The 21,676-nt window shown below is 63.4% G+C and overlaps 2 protein-coding genes across 3 annotated transcripts; both read left to right on the top strand.

The window, feature by feature from the left end:
• The first annotated feature begins 1,437 nt into the window (after window positions 1–1,437).
• Window positions 1,438–5,954, top strand: Sapcd2 (suppressor APC domain containing 2). Its single transcript, XM_070006962.1, has 6 exons — window positions 1,438–1,882; window positions 4,286–4,398; window positions 4,828–4,974; window positions 5,148–5,255; window positions 5,355–5,474; window positions 5,553–5,954. Exons 1-6 carry the CDS (start codon window positions 1,453–1,455, stop codon window positions 5,679–5,681), a joined length of 1,047 nt encoding a protein of 348 aa, XP_069863063.1. The 5' UTR covers window positions 1,438–1,452; the 3' UTR covers window positions 5,682–5,954.
• An 8,579-nt stretch (window positions 5,955–14,533) lies between these two features.
• Window positions 14,534–21,248, top strand: Entpd2 (ectonucleoside triphosphate diphosphohydrolase 2). 2 transcript variants are annotated; one of them, XM_070015129.1, is made up of 9 exons: window positions 14,534–14,702; window positions 15,782–15,899; window positions 16,404–16,554; window positions 17,612–17,771; window positions 17,884–18,111; window positions 18,445–18,699; window positions 18,789–18,908; window positions 19,724–19,858; window positions 20,812–21,248. In XM_070015129.1, exons 1-9 carry the CDS (start codon window positions 14,586–14,588, stop codon window positions 21,013–21,015), a joined length of 1,488 nt encoding a protein of 495 aa, XP_069871230.1. In that variant the 5' UTR covers window positions 14,534–14,585; the 3' UTR covers window positions 21,016–21,248. The 2 variants fall into 2 exon arrangements, with proteins under 2 accessions (XP_069871230.1, XP_069871231.1); XM_070015130.1 differs by lacking the exon at window positions 18,445–18,699.
• The last annotated feature ends 428 nt before the right edge of the window (window positions 21,249–21,676 follow it).

The raw sequence follows: 21,676 nt of genomic DNA, 5'->3' as shown, positions 1-21,676 counted from the left end.
TAACACCAACATTAATCTCTGCTTCAGTTCCACAGAGCTGTACCTAGCCCTGTCCATCTGTAAGCCTCCTCCTGGCCTGGTATCAGACTATCAGACTTTGCTCTGTGTGTGTGTGTGTGTGTGTGTGTGTGTGTGTGTGTGCGCGCACCTGCTTGCCTGTGTGTGTGTGTGTGAGCCTGCTTGCCTGCCTGTCTGTGTCTGCCTGTCCTGGGGCTTGAGGCTCAGGACAGCTCCACTTGTGGCTTTTTTGGTAGTTAATTGGAGATAAAAGTTTCACGAACATTCCTGCCCAGGCTGGCTTTTCACCACGATCCTCAGATCTCAGCCTCCTGAGTAGGTAGGATGACAGGCGTGAGCCACTGCATCCAACTCAACCTGGCATTTTGATGATAGTCTCTCCAGCTAAGGTTTCTGTGTGATGGCCACTGAGCAACGTGATGGGCCAGGTTAATGTCAGGCCCTAGGGCGGCCCTGCCCTGTGCCCAAACAGCACTAAGTGTCCTGGAAGGCCACCTTCTGCCAGGCATCCAAGTTGGAGACTTTGAAGCAGGGGAATCAAGTTCCTGGGAAGAGATTTGAAATCTGCGCCGAGCTCAGCCAGGAGGGGAGGAGGGAGCCTTCCCCGGCGCCTCTCCTTTCCCCGGGGGGGGCCCGAGGGGGGATGGCCACCCCTGGGCACCTCCGTGCCTCCCACAGTAACCGGGGCGCGCGGGACCACGAGGGCCGGAATAGCTGGCGACGTCCGCCCGGGGAGCCCCGCGGAGGGACCGCCGCCGGGCGGGCGCCTGGGGACACCGGAGAAAGCCGCTTTGTCCTTCCCGAGGCCCGGGTTCGCAGGGGGACAGAGAGGCCTCTGTGGGGACAGCGCCCAGCTGGCTGGAGCCTCTGATTCTCTAGGGGCCTCCCAGTTCTAGGGAGCGGAGCCCCGGCATCCGGCGAGCGGCCGGAGCCGCCGGCGACCAGGGCTTCACCCCGAGGTGGCCCGGGGACGCCAAACCCCGCCCTCCGGGGCGCGGCAGGGCGGGAGCGGGCGCGCCGGAGCCTAGGGCCGGTGGGCGTGGCGGGCGGAGGGGAGCTACAGCGGGAGCCCGGGAGTCGCGTCCGAGTCCCGCCCGGCCCGGCCTCCCCGCCCGGCCCGGCCTCCCCCCGGCCCCTCCCGGGCCCCGCAGGGCCGAGCCGGGAGCGCAGCGCGCGGCGCGCCGGGACTCGGACGGGAAAAATCAAACTGGGGCTGGGGGCCTCCGAGCCAATCAGGAAGCAGATCAGCCGGGCCCGGCCAATGGGCGCCGCGGATGCTAATGAGGCCGGCGCCGCGGCAGAGCCCCGTTCAAAAGTAGCCGCTATTGTCGCGGCGGGCCGCGCGCCGGTCCCGACGCGGGGCTGAGCGGGGCTGCGCGGGGCCGAGCCGGGGGTCGAGCCGGGCGCCGAGCCGGGCGCCGAGCCCCGGCCCCCATGGCCGCGGCCGCCACGGCCGAGCGCGGCCGCCCGCCGCCCGCCGCGCCCGGGACCGAGGGCCTGCCGCGCGCCTTCCTGCAGAGCCTCCGCACGCTCTTCGACATCCTGGACGACCGGCGGCGCGGCTGCGTGCACCTGCGCGAGATCGAGTCCCGCTGGCGGGGCGCCGACGCGCGCGAGCTGCCCCGCGGCGTGCTGGAGGGGCTGCGCCGCGAGGCCCCGGCCAGCGGCCTGCTCACCTTCGAGCGCTTCGTGGCCGGCCTGCGCACCTCGCTGCTCCCGGCCGAGGCCGGGCGGCCCGGGGCCCCGCCGCCGCCGCCGCCGCGCACCGGCCCGGAGCGGAAGCCGCAGCCCGCGAGCGCGCGCCCCCCGCCCGCGGGCCCGGGCGGCCCGGCCGGGCGGGAGCGGAGCCCGGGCGCCGACGCCGGTGAGTTCGCGGGCCCCGCCCGGGGCGGGAGGGAGGGCGGCGCCCACCGCCCTGCGGCCCTGAGGCCGGCCGGGAGCTCGGGCACGCCGGGGGGCCTGGGGCCAGGAGCCGGGAGGGTGCCGAGGACGGCCTCGGGGACCTCGTCTTTGCGATCGTGGGGCCTGAACCCGGCTCTTCAGCTCCATGCCAGCGCTCCACCACTTGAGCCACAGCGCCACTTCCAGCTTATCTGCTTGTGAGGTGCTGAGGAATCGAACCCAGGGCCTCGTGCATGCGAGGCAAGCACTCTACCACTGAGCCACCTTCCCAGCCCCCCCCCCCGGGACTTCCAGTGGGCTTTTCTGGCTTCCGGTCCAGTTGGCAGGGACAAGAGTCTATTGACTGTCCCCCTTCCATGGCTGCCTTGGGAACAGGACCTGCATTATGGTTGGTTGTGGGGGCCCGGCCCCCGGAGGAGCCCTGAGCCCCTTCAGCCTGTGCACCTGCCCTGGCACAGCGCGTCTGCCCGCGACGCGGCCTCAGTCCTCTGCTGAGCCGGCCACACCAGCACCCCTCCCTCTGCCTCCCTAGGAGAGGCGTTGGTCAGCTTTACACTGGGCACCGCACAGCCCTGTCCTCATGTCTCCTGGGCATAGCCGGTCCCTCACTCAGGGAGCACTCCAGAGACACTGTCCGTGTAGCTGTGCAGTTTGAAATCAGCCGCGGATTGCCTGTGATGGGCAGACTCTTTGTCTGTGGCCCAGCCCTGCTCTACCCTGAAAGCCTGGGTGGTTCTGGGCCAGCTGTCCCACGCCTCTGAAGGCCGTGTGCCCAGTCAGTGCCCACGACCGCCACTGGGCATGCTCATCGCTGGGCAGGCTGCAGGCCGTGACTCCTCCGCGCACACCACGGCCCTGAGAAGACCATGGTGCCTGAGAAGGAGTGAAACCAACCTAGCTCCCCAGTGAAGCACTTCAAAACACTCAGAGCACCCCCAAGTCTGCAGCCCAGAGTCTGGAGTCTCCTTCCCGGGGCTTGTCGGGCTCAGGTGTCTAGGCATTCCCCCATAGAACCAGCTCCCTGCCTGCGCTCCCTTGCCTCCTGTGCTCTCCACCGCCATGCCCGGAGCTGCTGGCTGCTCATGAGGCAGGTCGAGACGAGCTCTGCGGCCTGCTTGGAGCCAGAGTCCCAGCCATACATACCTGCCTGCAGCTGCCAAGCCCTGGGGTGTGGACTGAAGGGGGGACGGGGGGGGGGAAAGGCATGTTCCTCCACACCTGCACCCTGCTTGTAAGAGCAGAGGACTCTCCCGCCACGAGGCATCCCATGAGCCTCAGTGAGCCAGGCAGCAGTTGGAGACCTCAGGACACTGCGGTCTGGTGGCAGCATGCCTTCTGGCGCACACATATGACCACATGACCATGCTGTCCTGCACACATGACCACTCTCTTCGTTGTTGTTGTTGGTCATGGGGCTTGAACTCAGGACCTGGGCACTGTTCTTTTTTTTTTTTTTTTTTTTGGGTCTGGTCGTGGGGCCTGAACTCTGGGCCTGGGCACTGTCCCTCAGCTCTTCAGCTCAAGGCTAGCGCTCTACCACTTGAGCCACAGCACCACTTCCAGCTTTTTTCTCTTTGCTTATGTGGTGCTGAGGAATCGAACCCAGGGCCTCATGCATGCAAGGCAAGCGCTCTACCCCTGAGCCGCCTTCCCAGCCCCCTGGGCACTGTTCTTGAGCCTCTTTGTGCTCAGGCTAGCACTCTATCACTTTGAGCCACAGCACTACTTCCAGCTTTTTCTATGAATGTGGTACTGAGGACTCAAACCCAGGACTTCATGCATGCTAGGTGAGCACTCCACCACTAAGCCATCTTCCCAGTTCTGTATTCTATTTTTTTTTTTTGTCACTTGTGGGGCTTGAACTCTGGGCCTGGGTGCTGTCCCTCAGCTCTTCAGCTCAAGGCGAGCGCTCTACCACTTGAGCCACAGTGCCACTTCTGGTTTTCTGGTGGTTTATTAGAGAGGAGTCTCAGGGACTTTCCTGCCCAGGCTGGCTTAGAACCAAGATCCTCAGATCTCAGCCTCCTGAGTAGCTAGGATGACAGGCGTGAGCCACCAGTGCCTGGCCCATAAGACCACTTTCTACTGAGGTCCCTAAAGAGTTAAGGCTCTGTCACCTAGCCCCCTAGTCCCTCCTTGTCCCCTCCCTGTGCCAGCTTCTGCACCCAAGGGTCCTGTGCAGGTCAGAGAGGACCAGAGGCCCACCTCACCCATCTCGTCCCTGACCTTTGACCTAGGTGCCTTTGAGAGCCTCCAAGGTGGGCTGTTCTTCACAGGGGGGGGGCTGGGGGGGGTGAGGATGCTGGAACATGGAGCCCCTCTGGGCAGGCTCAGAGGTGAGAGGAGCCCTGGCCTCTCCCCACAGGCGCAGAGGTCTGCAGGGCCCTGGGGGCAGGCGTGGGGGACACGCGGCGGACCCCGAGGGCCCGAGGTGAGCGGCGGAGGCACACGATCACCAGTGGCGTGGACTGTGATCTGGTAAGAGGGACAGGAACTCAGACTCCATGGTGTCCAGGAGGCCAGGGAGGAGCGGCCAGGTGTGGGTTCTGGGGGCCTCTGGCAGGAGTATGTCCCTGAGGGACGTGTGGGGACACTAGGTGTGGGCACTGCCATGCTTGCCCCAAGCTGAATCCCAGAGGGGAGGGGTCAGGGGTCAGGGGTCAGTCCCCATCCTGCCCTGAGGAAGCTTCAGTAGCAGGGCTGAGAGATGAGCTGTAACCTCGGGGTGCGCTCCCAAGGCAGGGCCGGAGGCAGCTCAGGAGCGGGCGTTCGTGTCCGGGTGCTGCTGTGCACGGGCACAAGCACAGGCTGGACCTGAACCTGCGGCCCGGAGTGCGGTGCGGTGCGGTGTGGTGTGGGAGTGGCCGCTGGTGCGAGCCCACCTGCACACTTGCATGTTGCCTGCAGCTGAAGCAGATGAAGGAGCTGGAGCAGGAGCAGGAGGTGCTCCTGCAGGGTCTGGAGATGATGGTGCGGGGCCGGGACTGGTACCAGCAGCAGCTGCAGCGCGTGCGGGAGCGCCAGCACCGCCTGAGCCGGGGCAGAGCCGGGGACGTGAGTGCGGGGCCTCCCCACCTAGGCCCCCGGGGCTTGGGCCAAACTCCGGCCAGCGACACCCCAGGGTCCTCTGTCCATCGGTGACACCTCTGGGCTCTGAACAGCAGGGGTGTGGGTGCGAGAGTGCCATGCCGAGACCTCCCCGCCCAGCTCTCCTGCTTCTCTTTCAGGACCTGGGGGCTGCGGGGAGTCCCCGCCCGCTGGGGCAGCTGCTTCCCAAAGTACAAGAGGTGGCCCGCTGCCTGGGGGAGCTGCTGGCTGCCGCCTGTGCCGGCCGGGTGAGTGCTCGGGACCCTCCCCGCACCCTCGCTGGGCTGCCCCTTGCCCGGGTCCTGGGAATGAGCCGGGAGAGGCCAGCTGACCCCGCCCTTCCCCAGGCGGCGCCCTCGTCCTCAGGGGCCCTGTGCTCCCCGCCGGCCCCCAGCCCACCTTTGGCCCCAAGCTGGCAGCAGCAGACCATCCTCATGCTGAAGGAGCAGAACCGGCTCCTTACCCAGGTGAGGTGAGGGGCCAGGACGGGGAGGGGGACGGGGACCGGCTGGAGGCCGCTGGCCCTGACACCCGCGCACACACAGGAGGTGACAGACAAGAGCGAGCGCATCACCCAGCTGGAGCAGGAGAAGTCTGCCCTCATCAAGCAGCTCTTTGAGGCCCGGGCTCTCAACCAGCTGGATGCTGGTCCTCTGGACTCCACCTTCATCTAGCTGGATGTCTCACTGGGATGCGTGAAGGTCACCCGCTGGCCTGGACACCGCCCATGAGTGGGCGCCTCGGTCCACCCATGGCCAGCCTGTTCCGGCCTGAGGTGCTGGTCTCGGTGGGACTGTGTTGCTCCAGCACAACTTGAAGCTGCTACTGCCACCTAGTGGACAGCGGGGCCCACCTCGTGTTTACCAGTCCTCAGGTGGGAGGGGCATGTTTACAGCTCTCCTGTCCCCTCTGTCTGACCAGGCCCCTGGTCCCTAGTAAAAGCACTGATCACACTGGGCTGTGCTTCTAGTAGTGTCCAGCAGGGGGAGCTGGCACCACCCACCCTGCTGCCATCATTCGTGGTGCCCTGAGCCGGCCAGATGTGGTCCCCAGGGTGGGCTAGTGGCCCAGAGACCCAGTGCTCAGGACCCCACAAGCAGCTTCCCCCCTCAACCAAAAACACCATCTGACAAGTTCTCCCTGGGAACAGATGGAGGGCATGCGGGATGTGGCTTTAAGGGTGGGCTCTGGGTTGGGAAGGTGGCTCAGTGGTAGAGCGCTTGCCTCGCATGCCTGAGGCCCTGGGTTCCTTGCCTCAGCACCACATAAGCAGAAAAAGCCAAAGTGGTGCTGTAACTCAAAGTGGTAGAGCGCTAGCCTTGAGCTGAAGAGCTGAGGGACAGCGCCCAGGCCCAGAGTTCAAGCCCCACGACTGAGAGAAAAAAAAGAGTGGGCTGTGCCTGTGCCTGTTGGGGTGAGCCCTAGAATGGAGGTTAAGGTTTGTGCCCTTGCAGTGGGGCCGGGGGAGGTGGGGGCGGCAGGTCCTGGTCCCTAGTAGGACCAAGAGCATGGCTGGCCTGCCCTTCCCACAGCCCCTAAAGCCACATGGTCTTTGTCCTGGCTTGTTGTACCTCAGGCTGAGCCTCAAGGAGTCAGCCACCTGTGACCCAGGTCCTGGGCGAGACTGATGGTCTGCGGGGGGTGGCTCAGGTGTGTCTCTCCCGAGGAGGTCCTTGTCCCCAGGTGCCAACACAGGCCTACTGGCCAGGCCCTGAGGCACAGCGGGCCTGGTCAGTAGAATGCCCACCCCAGGGCATTCTCCAGGTCTGAGGATTGCTTAGGCCTCAGTCCTCACACATGAGCTTGTCCTGAGCGTGTGGAGCGGGGCGCAGGGAGAGACTCGGATGCTCCCCCTTCTAGCCCTCCCACTAGCAGCTGGCGTGGGCATGGCTGGGGTAGAGGGAGCCTGCGCACTACCAGCAGATCCAAGAGCCCGGCTCCACCCGGGAGCAGAGCCCAGCGCGGACATCACAAAAGAAGGGCAGCCGCGTCACTAGGAGGGAACACAGGTGGCAGATGCGTGCAGCGCCGTTAGACGACCCAGGAGTAGGAAGGAAGACTGAAAAGAGCTGTCACTACATCCCATCAGAGGAGCTAAAATGGCCCGGGGTGGGACAGCTGGAGGACACACAAGCTGGGTTGCGTACACACAGCTGTACACGCGTGTTCCCAGAAGGAATGAAAGCAGCTCAGCATGCTGGAGCCACAGCTGCCGGAGGGGCGGCGGGCGCGGGTGGCCTCCAGGCCTTCCCTACCTACAGGGCTGGGAGGTCGGCCTCCAGCCAGGGAGATACTGGCCTTTCCTAGAAACTTTAATGTGGGGCTGGGCACCGGTGGCTCACACCTGTAGTCCTAGCTACTCAGGAGGCTGAGAGCTGAGGATCCCGGTTCAAAGCCAGCCCAGTCAGGAAAAACCGTGAGACTCTTATCTCTAAGAAAACCAGAAGTGGTACTGTGGCTCAACTGGTAGAGCGCTAGCCTTGAGCTGAAGAGCTGAGGGACAGCGCCCAGGCCCAGAGTTCAAGCCCCACGACTGACAAAACAAAAAGAAACTTTTATGTGGCCTGGGGGAGGGGTGCACGGCTGTTACTCCAGCACTGGGAAGGCAAAGGCAGGGTTGAGAGTTTGAGGCCAGCCAGACTTCACAGTGAGACCTTTTCTCAAAATAAACTAATGCCAGCCTCTAGGGTGGCTAAGAAAGCCCAGGCGCCGGCGGCGCCCAGTTGATTGTATGTGCGTGTGACTGCTGTGGGGCCGGGCCGCTTGGCCAAATGCCAGGTTAGATGCTGCTGTGGCTGTATTTTTAGTTATGATTAATAGTTACATTTTCTGGAATTGGTGCTGTGGCTCAGAGTGGGACAGCACTTGCCTTGAGCAAAAGAGCTGAGGGACAGCGCTTAGGCCCTGGGTTCAAAACCCAAGACCCACGCACACACACAAAAATTATATTTTGGTTTTCAATCTCTTTTCCACCCCCTGTATTGGGGCTTGACTCACAGGCCTGGTTCTTACTTGGCTTGCTTGCTCCTGCTGGTGCTCTACTACCTCCAGCTGCTTTTTGCTGGTTAATTAGAGGTGACTTTTCTGCCCTGGCTGACTTCAAACCATCATTCCCCACGAATCAGCTTCTCAAGCAGCTGGGAGTCTAGGTGTGAGCCCAGCACCCAGCTTCAGTTGAAGGTCTTAAGAGAGAAGACCAAAGTCCCCCAGAAGAAGAAATCGTACCACTAGATAACCTCTTCCCCTCCTCCTGCCCAAGTAAGTCTCCTGCCTGGCCAGTCTCCAGCCTGTCGTCTGCTCTGCAGATGATGGACTTGCAGCCTCCAATTCCTTCCTGCAGTGCCTCCCTCCCCCGGCGGTCTGTTTCCCTGGAGGGCTCCAGCTAACGCCTCTGCTGATCTCATCTACTCCAGAGATACTCATTTGTCCTGGAGGAACGTGTAGGAATGTTCCTAGCAGGTTATTTCACGCCCGTCTCTCTCGGGGTGATTGTTTAAACTAGTGCGATGGATGCGTGTGCCCTGGGATTCAGCTCAGTCATAAACCGAGCTGGCAAGGCAGAGCCCTCAAGGAAATTTTGTTGTTTTTTTTGTCGGGCTTGAACTCCGGGCTGGGCGCCGCCATGAGTTTTTTCATTCAAGCTAGGCGAGCTCTCTACCACTTGGAGCCACAGATCCACTTCCTGTTCTCTAGAGGTTAATTGGGAGTCTCACACACTTTCCTGCCTGGGCTGTCCTTGAACTGCCTCCTGAGTAGCTAGGATTACAAGTAAGAGTCACCAGCATTCAGCCAGGAAATGGTTTTGAGTGACAAGATTGCCAGTCCCCAAACAACCTAATTATATTCATATTGATTAGTTTTTTACACTAGGTATGACTCCACAGCCTGTCTGGATTGAGGAGGGAGAAGAGGTGGGGGCAGGGTGGGCGTGGCTACAGAGGTCTCCTGAAGGTTGAGTTAGCCTGGCCGCCGCAGAGTGATGGTTGCTGGAGGCCTTGTGATAAGATCACACTGGTCTTCAGACTATAACTAGTGGAGCCTAAAGCAAAGAGTCCGGTTCTGGGTTTTGCTCTGGTGCTGTAGTTTCATAAGATGCTCGCACCAGCTATGGGAGAGGGCACCCAGCACTGAGCCTTCCAACCACCTCTGTCTGTGTGTATTCACTTAAACAATGTGAGATAAAACCTAAAATGCATCCGCAGTGAGACTTGTCAGCCTGTAAGCAAGAATGGCCCAAGCTGCCATCGGAGTGGGGAATTTTTCCTGTTTTTTTTTTTTTTTTTTTTCTTTTGGTTGTGGGTCTTGAACTCTGGGTCTGGGCACTGTTCCTCAGCTCTTCAGTTCAAGGCGAGCGCTCTACCACTTGAGCTACAGTGCCACATCTGGTTTTCTGGTGGTTTATTGGAGATAAGAGTCTCATGGACTTTCTTGCCCGGGCTGGCTTTGAACTGCAATCCTCAGATCTCAGCCTCCTGAGTAGCTAGGATTACAGGCGTGAGCCACCAGCGCTGGGCTGGGGAATCTCTTGACAGATAAGAAGCCCATGACCTCCAGGGTGAAACAGACATCTCCCCAGCCACTTCCGCAATACTTGTATCTACGGTGACACAAGGCTACCACATGAAGGCCTGCAGAGTCTCACAGAGATCAAGCCGGTCAGTAAGAAATCAACATTAAAAAAGAGTGAAAAGTTGGGCACAGTGACTCATATTTGAATCTCAGCTGCTCAGGGGGCAGAGGTCAGATGGATCATGGGTCAAGGCCAAGCTGATTAAAATGTTTACAAGACCTCATCTCAACAGAAAAGGCTGGGCTCATTACAGGTCATCCCAGCTGTGGGGCAAAGTGTAAGCAGCGTCAACAGGAGGGTCACAGCCACAGTACAAAGGGCGTGCGTGCGTGTGTGGAGAGGAGGGGATCTCCGGGCTTCCTTAATTTTGCTGGGAAGCTCAACCTGCTGTACAAAACATAATATTTTTAGGGGCCGGGAAGGTGGCTCAGTGGTAGAGTGCTTGCCTTGCATTCATGAGGCCCTGGGTTCGATTCCTCAGCACCACATAAGTAAAAAGAAAAAAGCTGGAAGTGGCGCTGTGGCTCCAGTGGTAGAGTGCTCGCCTTGAGCTGAAGAGCTGAGGGACAGCGCCCAGGCCCAGAGTTCAGGCCCCACGATTGGGCTCCCCACCCCCCAAAAATAATATTTTTAAAGAGCCTGAAGCTGGATGCTGATGGCTGACACCAGCAGTGCTAGTGACTCAGGAGGCTGAAATCAGGATTGTGGTTCAAAGCCAGTCAAGACAGAAAATCTGTGAGACTTTTTGTTTTTTTGCCAGTTCTGAACTCAGGGCCTGGTTGCTGTCCCTGAGCTTCTTTTGCTCAACTCTACTACTTTCCACAGTGCCATTTCCCGTTTCTCCTGAGTAGTTTATTGGAGATGAGAGTCTGCCTGAGCTGACTTTGAACTGTGATCCTCAGATCTCAGCCTCCTGGGCTTGGGCGCTGTCCCTGCGCTTTTCAGCTCAAGGTGAGCTCTCTACTGCTTGAGCCACAGCCCCACTTCCGGTTTTCTGGTGTTTTTTTTTTTTGGGGGGGGGGGTCCGGTCGTGGGGCCTGAACTCTGGGCCTGGGCGCTGTCCCTCAGCTCTTCAGCTCAAGGCTAGCACTCTACCACTTGAGCCACTGCACACCACTTCCGGCTTTTTTCTTTTTATTTATGTGGTGCTGGGGAATTGAACCCAGGGCCTCAGGCATGCAAGGCAAGCACTCTACCACTGAGCCAACTTCCCAGCCCTTTGGAGTGGTTTTTACTGGACATCAGTCTCATGGATTTTCCTGCCTGGGCTGGCTTTGAACTGGGATCCTCAGATCTCGGCCTCCTGAGTAGCTGGGATGACAGGCGTGAGCCACCGGCGCCCGGCTCCTTTTCCCTTTTTTAATGAGGAACTCAAGAGTCTCATTCTTGGCAGGCGTTCCACTGCTTGAGTCAGAACCCCAGTACAAGAGATGCAAATTTCTTCCTAGAGGTCAAGATGTGCTGTGTTGTGCTGGGGGATTGTGCATTCCGCGCAGGCCCGGTGGGCTGGGGACTGAGCGAGGCACACGGGTCCGGTGGGCTGGGGACCGTGCATTCCATTCAGGCCCAGTGAGGATCCTGCCAAGGACATCTAGTTCTCCACACAGGAACGTAGAAGCTGGGAGCGTTTCCTCCCATCCCCCACACCCATGCGGCCTCCAGATGACTGGGAGGTGCTCTGTAAACAAACCCCAGGCCTTTGGAGAACACCCTGAGCTCACAGTGATTACTCAGACTTGAGCCCCAGAAACAAACCTGGAACACAGGGCAGAGGCATCCAAATGATTACAAACCACCAGAGGACAGGTCTGCAGCACACACTACACAAGCCTGTGCATGTGTGTGGGTAAGAGCAGCCCCAGCCAGGGATGCAAGGCTGGGGCAGGAGCTTCTCGGAGGGACATCTGTCTTCTTGGTAACAGAACTGAAGTCTCTCGGCCGGCCCAGTCTGCCCTCCATAGCTCTTCAAAATCTCAAAGTTGCACAAATGCGAGGAAGCATGGGAGATGTTGGGAGCTTTCCAAGGGCTGCATCTGGGCACCATCTTGTTGGAGATGTGGAGCTGGAGATGGTGTCACTACAAAGGCAATTCAGCCTTCGGGACACTCCCTGGGGGGCTCTGAATGCAGCAGCCAGACACTGCAAGGCCAGACGGCTCTGCTCTACTGGTCTGAGCTGGTATATTTACATGGGGACAGGTGAATGAACAGAAGACGCCTTCAGTGTCAAAAGGGCTGAGTCTCTCAAAAGCACCATGTGAAGGCAGGCATCTGTGGCTCATACCTGTCATCCTAGCTACTCAGAAGCCTGAGATCTGAGGATCGTGTTCAAAGCCAGCCCAGGCAGGAAAATCGGTGAAATTCTTTTCTTCAATTAACCACCAGAAAACTGGAAGTGGCGCTGTGGCTCAAAGTGGTGGAGTGCTAGCCTTGAGCAAAAAGAACTCAGGGACAGTGGCCCAGGCCCTGAGTTTCAGCCCCAGGACTGGCACAAAAGAGAGGAGGGAGCATGGGAGGGAGGGAGAGAGGGAAGGAAAGACCAAGAAAAAATACATTACTTAGAGATACATTGACAGGTAGCAAAGCTATAGAGAAAGGAGAAGGCGAGGTAGACAGTGCAGGGGCAGGCTTCTCCAGTGGAGGAGAGGCCCGGGCAGGCCGCTGGGGAGTGCGGATTGCAGCAGACTGCCTTCTGCCCTGATCCTCGTGTTCTTATCAACCTGCCCGAGCCCCACCCTGTCCGTTGCGTCTGCTGCACTTCACCAGCCAGCCACTTCCTCTTCCTCCCCGGGCCTCCACAACGCCTGCTTTTTCCGGAACACCTGGGGCCATTGGCTTTCTCCCACCTTCGAATCCAAGAACATCCCTGGAGCTGGCGCTGGGAGTTCATGCTGATAATCCTAGCTATTGAGGAGGCTGAGATCTGAGCACTGCCGTCCAAGTCAGCCCTGGACGAGAGACTCTGGGAGGCTCTCATCTCCCTGCAACTACCAAAAAAGCCAGAAATGGAGCTGTGGCTCAAGTGGTAGTCAGTCAGTCTTGGGTGATTAGAGCTGACACAGCACCCAGGTTGTGAGTACTGGTAGAAACACACCAAGATCATCACTGCTCACCAGCTTCAGGCGCTGGTTGGGGCAGAGGGGGCCGCAGGCAAGGACTTTCCCGGCACAGGTGTTTCAACCACTGCACCCAGGGCTTTCTGATGGAGATCCTGGCAGGCCACCCCTCCCAGAGATTGCGGGAGAGGAGGCTGTGCATCTCTACGGCACCCGCATTCCTCTGCCAGGAGCCCTGGCATGTCCCTAACCCACCCCTGCCAAGTTCCCAAAGCTGCTACTCCTCCCTTCCACTGAGTCCACTCCCCTCCACCCCTCCCCCAGCTCTCCCATCCAAGGGCCCAGCACCCCGGGACATCTTGGCTAGAGGGGGCATGCCCCACCCTTGCTCTTTCTCAGAGACAACTTGGTCCTCAGACCCTGCTCTGGTGGGGAGCCTGGGGGTTCCCAGCTCCCTAGCTCCCCCCGGGGTCTTGGCAGCTTGTCAGGGCCTTGGAGGGAGGCTGTCTCCCCCAGGGCAGGGGCCAGGCCTCCCTACCCCAGCCCTGGCCTGCCAGGCTTGGTGGGGGCTTCTGTGTCCCTGGCTTGTCCATCCAAGGGCAGAACACTAGAAAGTGTTCTGAGTACACGAGATGGGGTGCTGGCAGGCAGGGCTCCCAGCACACACAGCCTTTTCACATACTGTTCCCAGCTGGGTCCAGTCTGCACCCCCCTGCCCCCCCAGCCGTGGAAAAAAGGGCTTGGGGGGATGTGGGGTGTGCTACCAGGAAACAGGCCTGGCCACACTCACAAGTTTTGTTCTGGAGACTGCGGCTCTGAGGGGGAGGGGCTGACCTCCCAGGTCCCCCGTCCCTCGCCCCCCCCACCCGTCCCCAGCGGGAAGAAAGAAGCCTTTGCTGGCCCTAGACACCAGACCCTGAGCCTGGGCGGCAGTCCAGCCCAATTGTCCCTGCTGTTTTTGTGGCCAGGGCTCTGCCCGGACCCCGCTCCCATCAAAGGCAGCCCTGGAGCTCCAGATGCCCGCGCCCCGAGGTCTGGCCACAGGGCTGCCTGCGGCCTGGAACGCCGCTTTGTGGCTCAAGCCCCCTCAGGCCAGCGAGCGGCCAGGCCAGGAGAGGAAGGGAGGGCTGGAGGCCGGGACATCCCGGGCTGGGGGGCAGGGGTGGTCAGACCTGTGGCCTCACAGCCCTGCTCTTCCTGGCCTGTATCCAACGCCCCTGGCCCAAGACGCCACTTGGTATCTGCTAGGATGAGGCCTGGCGGGCACGAGGCCTGCGGGGCGCCTGGCCTCCCGGTCCGAGCCTCGGCCTTCCTCGGAGGCCGGCAGGGCCGTGCGGCCGCGGCGGGGCCCATCGGCTGTCCTTCTTCTGTCCATCACCAGGCTTGGTGTGGCCGTGTGGCTACCCGGCCCTCCTCTGCTCGCTCGGCCCAGGGCCCGGGAGGGGCTGGGCTGCCCCCTCCCCCTCCCCTCCGGGCCCGGGCTGCCCCCCTCCCCCCTCCCCTCCGGACCCGGGCTGCCCCCTCCCCCCAGCTCCGGGCCCGGGAGGCCGGGCGGCCCCGCGCGGCAGGTCGGGTGGGCGCAGCAGTGTGGTCCGCACGCGTGGGGATCGCGGGGGCTGCGCCGCCCACCCGGCCCGGGTCCCCGGGGGCCGCCGAACTCCTATTCCAGCTCACCGGCCCGGCCCCCCTCCCGACTCCTGAGGACGGCCTGAGGATTCCGGCCCCGGCCGCGGGCCACTGGCGGCTGCGCTGCGTCACCCGCGAAGCCGCCGCGCCTCTCACCTGGGCCCGCGGCGGGGGCGGGGCCGAGCCGGCCACGCCCCCCGGCAGGCCCCGCCCCCGGCAGGCCCCGCCCCGCCCGGGCGCCGCTCCGCGGCCCGGCGGCCCCGGCCCCCGCCCGCCCCGGCCTTCGCCCGCCCCGGCCCGGTCCCCGCCGATCCTCCGCGCGCGCCCATGGCGGGGAAGCTGCTGTCCCTGCTGCCGCCGCTGCTGCTGGCCGCCGTGGGCCTCGCCGGCCTCCTGCTGCTCTGCGTCCCCACGCGCGACGTCCGGGAACCGCCGGCTCTGAAGGTGCGCGGCGGCGGGACGGGGCGCGGGCGGGGCGGCGGCCGGCGCCCGCGGGGACCCCGGCCCCGCGCGCCCGCCGCGGGCCCCGCGCTCCGCCCTCCGCCCTCCGCGTCTGCGGGGCGCGGCGCTTCCGGAGCGGCGCGGTGCTGGAGGCCAAAGTCGCGGGAACTCCCCGCCCGCCGCGCAGGCCCGGCCGCCCTGCGGCTAGAGCCGCACCGGCTCGGGGTTCCGCCCAGATGGGGTGACGGTGCGGGGCACCGAGGGCCCTTGGAGCTGCCACGGTGGTCCGCACGGGGCGCCCTCCTCCCACGTCACTGGGGTGCGCGGGGGGGGGTGGGGGAGACCCCAGGAGCATGGACGGTGGCACTGTGGAGGGGCCCTCCCGCCTCCCGCCTCCCGCCTCCCGGGTGGGCTCCTGGTGTGCAGGGCGGCATAGTCTTTCCCAGGCTGGTGTCGGCACGACCCGAGCCAGACCTCCAGCCGGGCTCCCAGGATTGGAGGCAGGTGCTAGGCCCAGCACCGACACGCCGGTACTGAGCCCCCAGCCCCCTCGCAGCGCCACAGCTGAGACCCCTCTGACCCTCGCTCTGAGGCTCAGAGAGGAGACGCGTATTGGAAGCTCATTTCCAGGCCTCCCATGCACATCTCTGGTCTGGCTGAGGTCAGGGCAGACAGCTGCAGAGTAGGAAGGAAGAGAGGCCCAAGGGGCTCATCTGCAGCTGGGCTCTGCCTCCCTGAGCCGCCCTTCGAGCATGGGGCAAAGCTGCGGATGTAATGGTGGGACCCGGATTTGCCTCCACTAGGAAGGCTGCTTCCCGATCAAAGCTGCATTACCAGAAGTGGCGCTGTGGCTCAAGTGGCAGAACACTAGCCTTGAGCTGAAGAGTTTGAGGGACAGCGCAAGGTCCAGAGTTCAAGACCCACAACCAACCAGAAAGAAAGAAAAAAAGAAAGCTGTATTGCTGTGGTTATGGCATTAAGCTCACCACAAATCAGGCAGCAGTAAAGCGGGGGGGGGGGCTCTTCAGGACTCCTGGACCCCCAGGCTGACTGCTCCCTCCCCTCCCTTCCCCTTCCCTCAGTATGGCATAGTCCTGGATGCCGGCTCTTCGCACACATCCATGTTTATCTACAAGTGGCCAGCGGACAAGGAGAATGACACGGGCATCGTGGGCCAGCACAGCTCCTGTGATGTTCAGGGTGGGTGGACGCCCAGCACCAAACCTGTCCTGGCCTCAGCCTCCTGTGGGCATCTTGGGGACCCTGGCTTGGCCTGGCCCTCTGTGTGGGGCTGGTGGGGTTGTGTCAGCAGGAGTCTCAGAAACAGACTGGGCCCTCTGGGCCCAGGAGGGGCCATGCGAGGCCTGTGTTCTAGAAAGGTCGACAGTCTGGGCCTTGACCAGCTCGACAAGCCTCTGTGCTCTAAGCATCCAGCACCCACATCCAGGCTGGACCCTGGGAAGCTAGACTGGGCGGACAGTGCTCCATGCTTTGTCTAGGCACCTGTGCCCACACCCACCAGGCGGGCGGCAGCCTCAGAGACAGGGTGGCACCTGCACTCCTTTGTCTCTCTCTGAGATGGGTGTCTTTGGGGTGTAGGCAGGCAAGGTGTGTCTAAGCTGCCACCTGGTTGGGAGGCAGGCACCCCCAGCAGCAACCCCTGGGGGCTGTCTGCCAGGCTGGGCTTACACCTACCCTCTCTAGGTGGGGGCATCTCCAGCTACGCAGATGACCCTGCCGGGGCCGGCCAGAGTCTGGTTGAATGTCTTGAGCAGGCGCTTAAGGATGTGCCCAAAGACCAACATTCCAGAACGCCGCTCTACCTGGGCGCCACAGCGGGCATGAGGCTGCTCAAGTCAGTATTCCTGAGCCTCAACCTTGACCTTAACCTGGACAGGTGCTGCATGAGGGGCCTACGGGCTGCTGGCCACTGCTTGGAGCTGGGACACCCCCAGGAGTGGCCTAGGGGGGAGCCCTGCAGTCCTCCCTGTGTCATAGAGGAGCCCCTCAGTCCTCCTGTGTCATAGAGAGGAGCTCTCAGTCCTCCCTGTGTCATAGAGAGGAGCCCCTCAGTCCTCCCGTGTCACAGAGAGGAGCCCCGTAGTCCTCCCTGTGTCATAGAGAGGAGCCCCGCAGTCCTCCCGTGTCACAGAGAGGAGCCCCGCAGTCCTCCCTGTGTCATAGAGAGGAGCCCCGCAGTCCTCCTGTGTCATAGAGAGGAGCCCCTCAGTCCTCCCGTGTCATAGAGAGGAGCCCCGCAGTCCTCCCGTGTCACAGAGAGGAGCCCCGTAGTCCTCCCTGTGTCATAGAGAGGAGCCCCGCAGTCCTCCCGTGTCATAGAGAGGAGCCCCGCAGTCCTCCTGTGTCATAGAGAGGAGCCCCGCAGTCCTCCCCGTGTCACAGAGAGGAGCCCCGTAGTCCTCCCCGTGTCATAGAGAGGAGCCCCGCAGTCCTCCTGTGTCATAGAGAGGAGCCCCGCAGTCCTCCCCGTGTCACAGAGAGGAGCCCCGTAGTCCTCCCCGTGTCATAGAGAGGAGCCCCGTAGTCCTCCCTGTGTCATAGAGAGGAGCCCCGCAGTCCTCCCGTGTCATAGAGAGGAGCCCCGCAGTCCTCCTGTGTCATAGAGAGGAGCCCCGCAGTCCTCCCCGTGTCACAGAGAGGAGCCCCGTAGTCCTCCCCGTGTCATAGAGAGGAGCCTCGCAGTCCTCCCGTGTCACAGAGAGGAGCCCCGCAGTCCTCCCCGTGTCGTAGAGAGGAGCCCCTTAGTCCTCCCCGTGTCATAGAGAGAGGAGCCCCGCAGTCCTCCTGTGTCATAGAGAGGAGCCCCGCAGTCCTCCCTGTGTCATAGAGAGGAGCCCCGCAGTCCTCCCGGCTGCACGGGGAGGAGCCCCTCAGTCCTCCCTCCTTCGCAGTCTCACCAGTCCCGAGGCCTGTGCCGGTGTGCTTGGGGCGGTGACTCAGACGCTGACCCAGTACCCCTTTGACTTCCGTGGTGCGCGCATCCTCTCTGGCCAGGATGAGGGAGTGTTTGGCTGGGTCACTGCCAACTACCTGCTGGAGAACTTCATCAAGGTGGGCCTGCTGGGCACCCGGCAGGGGCCCGGGGGGGGGGGCCGGGGGGGTGGCCATGGGCCTGAGGAGCCCAGTCCTGTCCATCCACCAACCCCACCTCCACTCTCTGCAGTATGGCTGGGTGGGCCGGTGGTTCCGGCCAAGGAGGGGGACGACGGGGGCCATGGACCTCGGTGGTGCCTCCACGCAGATCACCTTTGAGACAGCCAGTCCGGCAGAGGACCCAGCCAATGAAGTCCACCTGCGGCTCTATGGCCAGAAATACCGAGTGTATACTCACAGCTTCCTCTGCTACGGCCGAGACCAGGTCCTCCAGAGGCTGCTGGCCAGCGCCCTCCAGGTACCTCTGCATGCTCAGGCTGCTCCCACCACTGTCAAGGGGACGGAGCGGAGGGACAGGGCCCAGAGCACAGCCTCTCCCACTTGCCTTTCAACAGCCAAAGACCGGAGGGGAGGGACCCAGCATAGCCACGGCCAGTAGCGGGGCGGGGCGGGGGGCCTGGAGAAAGGAGAGCCGGGTGATCTCAGAAGGCCTTGATTTTTTCACTACGGAACCTATCTTCTGATGGCTCCTGAACACAGGCGATGCTGCTCTCTTTACTTGGGGGCAGTGTATCCGCTGAGGTGGGGCAGGAGTCAATGGGTACCTCTCACCCTCTGGTCACTCTCTCAGACCCATGGCTTCCACCCTTGCTGGCCAAGAGGCTATTCCTCCCAAGTGGTGCTTGGGGAGGTGTACCAGTCACCGTGCACAGCGGGCCAGCGGCCCTCCGGCCTCAACAGCAGCACCAGGGTCAGCCTGTCTGGGACCAGCGACCCCATCCTCTGTCGCAGCCTTGTCTCCGGCCTCTTCAACTTCTCCTCCTGCCACTTCTCCCTGTGTTCCTTCAATGGGGTCTTCCAGCCCCCCGTGGCTGGGAGCTTCATCGTGAGTCTCAGGAGAAGAGGGAGAGGGCCTGAGGTTCTCCAGCCAGCCCGCTGGGTCACCGTGTCACCGTGCTCCTCCCTTCCCCGCAGGCCTTCTCTGCTTTCTACTACACCGTGGACTTCCTCAGAACTGTGATGGGACTGCCTGTTGCCACCCTGCAGCAACTCGAGGCGGCCTCCGTCACCCTCTGCAACCAGACCTGGGCCGAGGTGAGGCCTGCTCACCTCCTCTGCCCCCATCCCTTTGCACTGCCTGGAGGGAGGGATTCCCTTCCTCTGCCCTCCCCCCCATCCCTTTGCTTTGCCTGAAGGGAGGTCTTCCAGAATACCACTGACTGGGCCGAGAAATGACCATGCTGTACTCAAGATATGGCCAGATTATAGCTGGGGAGTTTGGGGCCAAGTGGGCTGGGGTTCCCTGGCTTTCTGAGGCCGGACCTGCACCCACTCCTGGAGGGCAGAGGGGAGCAGCATAAAGTTCTGCCGAACAGTGTAGAGCTGGCAGGGACCAAGGGAGCTATAGCAGGGGCAGTGTGGGGGAGAAGGCAGGCCAGGGAGATGTGGCAGAGAGAACTGGCAGGGTTTGGGGTGGAGCATGAGGAGCTGAAAGGACTCGGGGCTCTGCCTCCTGCCACTGGCTAGACATTGGTCCCTTTTAAGGAAGGGCATGGGGCTGAGCAGCTGGAGGTGTCTGCATGAGACTCCTGAAGAAATGCGCCAGGCCCCGTGCCATCCTGTCTAGTAGCTGCACACAAAGGTGTCTTGGGGAAGGCGGCAGAGGTGGGGACCAGATCAAAGCCTGGGGCTCGGGGCCCCTGCCCACAGGTCCGCAGCTCCACTGCCACCCAGCTCCCCGATCGGCCCTCCCTGCGGAGCCCTCAGGCTGGCCTTCGGGCGGCGGTGCTGCCCGACGCTGCCGGCCCCGGGTGGGGCATCATCTCCAAGCATTGCCGCTGTCTGGCCTGTGGGTGGGGATGGCGCGGCTCCTGTCCCATGGTCAAGGCCGTGTCCTGCCCCGGTCCCAGCTGCAGGCCCAGGCGCCGGGGCAGCAGGCCCACCTGGCCAGCCACTGCGCCACCGCCGTGTTCGTGCACCAGCTGCTGAGCCGCGGCTACGGCTTCGACGAGCACACCTTTGGGGGCGTGGCCTTCCAGAAGAAGGTAGGCGGGGCCGGGCAGAGCCTGGGTCGTCGGGGCGGGGCCGAGGCCTGTAGGGGCGGGGCGGGGGCGGCGGGGGCGGGGCCGGCAGGTGCAGAGCCGGAGGCGGGGCCGGCCTCTGGGAGGCTGCGAATCCTCCCCTCCCACCTGGCTCCTTCCCACCTGCCCCCTCCCACCTGCCCCCTCCCACCTGGCTCCCTCCCACCTGCCCCCTCCCACCTGGCTCCTTCCCACCTGCCCCCTCCCACCTGGCTCCTTCCCACCTGCCCCCTCCCACCTGCCCCCCCCACCTGCCCCCTCCCACCTGGCTCCTTCCCACCTGCCCCCTCCCACCTGCCCCCCTCCCACCTGGCTCCTTCCCACCTGCCCCCTCCCACCTGGCTCCTTCCCACCTGCCCCCTCCCACCTGCCCCCTCCCACCTGCCCCCTCCCACCTGGCTCCTTCCCACCTGCCCCCTCCCACCTGCCCCCTCCCACCTGGCTCCTTCCCACCTGCCCCCTCCCACCTGCCCCCTCCCACCTGGCTCCTTCCCACCTGCCCCCTCCCACCTGCCCCCTCCCACCTGGCTCCTTCCCACCTCCCCCCTCCCACCTGCCCCCTCCCACCTGGTTCCTTCCCACCTGGCTCCTTCCCACCTGCCCCCTCCCACCTGGCTCCTTCCCACCTGCCCCCTCCCACCTGCCCCCTCCCACCTGGCTCCTTCCCACCTCCCCCCTCCCACCTGCCCCCTCCCACCTGGTTCCTTCCCACCTGGCTCCTTCCCACCTGCCCCCTCCCACCTGCCCCCTCCCACCTGCCCCCTCCCACCTGGCTCCTTCCCACCTCCCCCCTCCCACCTGCCCCCTCCCACCTGGCTCCTTCCCACCTGGCTCCTTCCCACCTGCCCCCTCCCACCTGCCCCCTCCCACCTGCCTCCTTCCCACCTGCCCCCTCCCACCTGCCCCCTCCCTCCCAGGCCGCGGACACGGCGGTAGGCTGGGCGCTGGGATACATGCTGAACCTGACCAACCTGATCCCCGCCGACCCGCCGGGGCTGCGCAAGGGCACGGACTTCAGCTCGTGGGTGGCCCTGCTCCTGCTCTTCGCCGCGCTGCTCCTGGCCGCGCTGCTCCTGGTGCTGCGCCAGGTGCGCTCGGCCAAGGCCACCAGCGCCATCTAGGGTCGCGCGGGGAGCTGCCGGGCCCCGCACCCACGTCTACAGGGGTCCTTCGGCCCCGCGCCCCCGCACCCCCGCAGCCCTTCCGGCCCGGGGCTTCCCCAGGGCCTCCAGCTCCCCCAGCCCCGGGGGTGGCGGGCCCCTCCGCGGCCTGGCAGTCGTCGGGGCGCCGCGGCCGCGTGGCGGGGGCTGACCCTGCTTGTGAAGGTTTTGTAATAAAGTGCTCCGCGTCGGCCGCCCTCGCTCTGCTGACCCTGAAGGCCCCAGGCCCGCAGCGGGGACGCGACTCTTCCCGCTGCCTGTCTGGCCCGACTCGGGCACTCCTGCTCCCCGAGTCTTCCCTCACAAACTCCGGGTCCTCGCCCGGCCTGGCGGGACCTGCGGCGGGACCTGCGGCGGGGCTGGGCGAAGATGCGCGGGACCGACGGCGGGGCTGGGGCCGCGAGGTCGGGAGCGGCGACGCGATCGCGACGCCTTGCCCTCTCCGGGGCACCCCCGCAGCCACGCAGGATTAGAGGTTCCCTGCGCCCGGTTATCCGGGCGAGGGGTGTGGCCCCTTCCCGGAAGTGACCCCCGGGGGAGGCAGGGGCGCGCCCCCCCAGGGCTCCGCGCCCTCTGCGGGCCGCCCGCCCGCCCCGCGACGGCGATTGCGAGCGGCACCTCG

The sequence above is a fragment of the Dipodomys merriami genome, unplaced genomic scaffold (assembly GCF_024711535.1).
Source record: "Dipodomys merriami isolate MVZ:Mamm:240054 unplaced genomic scaffold, mDipMer1.0.p SCAF_11, whole genome shotgun sequence".
In the NCBI taxonomy this organism is placed as follows: Eukaryota; Metazoa; Chordata; class Mammalia; order Rodentia; family Heteromyidae; genus Dipodomys; species Dipodomys merriami.
The sequence above is the reverse complement of the archived record's forward strand: the minus strand, read 5'-3'. Positions and strand labels throughout refer to the sequence as shown.

Bases quoted from the DNA above. Each gene is read 5' to 3' on its own strand.
- Sapcd2 (XM_070006962.1), top strand. From the start codon at position 1,453: ATGGCCGCGGCCGCCACGGCCGAGCGCGGCCGCCCGCCGCCCGCCGCG. The intron at 4,399-4,827 runs GTAAGAGGGACA...TGTTGCCTGCAG, and splicing joins GTGGCGTGGACTGTGATCTG to CTGAAGCAGATGAAGGAGCT. The intron at 5,475-5,552 runs GTGAGGTGAGGG...GCGCACACACAG, and splicing joins AGAACCGGCTCCTTACCCAG to GAGGTGACAGACAAGAGCGA.
- Entpd2 (XM_070015129.1), top strand. From the start codon at position 14,586: ATGGCGGGGAAGCTGCTGTCCCTGCTGCCGCCGCTGCTGCTGGCCGCC. The intron at 16,555-17,611 runs GTCAGTATTCCT...CCTCCTTCGCAG, and splicing joins GCGGGCATGAGGCTGCTCAA to TCTCACCAGTCCCGAGGCCT. The intron at 18,112-18,444 runs GTACCTCTGCAT...TCACTCTCTCAG, and splicing joins TGCTGGCCAGCGCCCTCCAG to ACCCATGGCTTCCACCCTTG.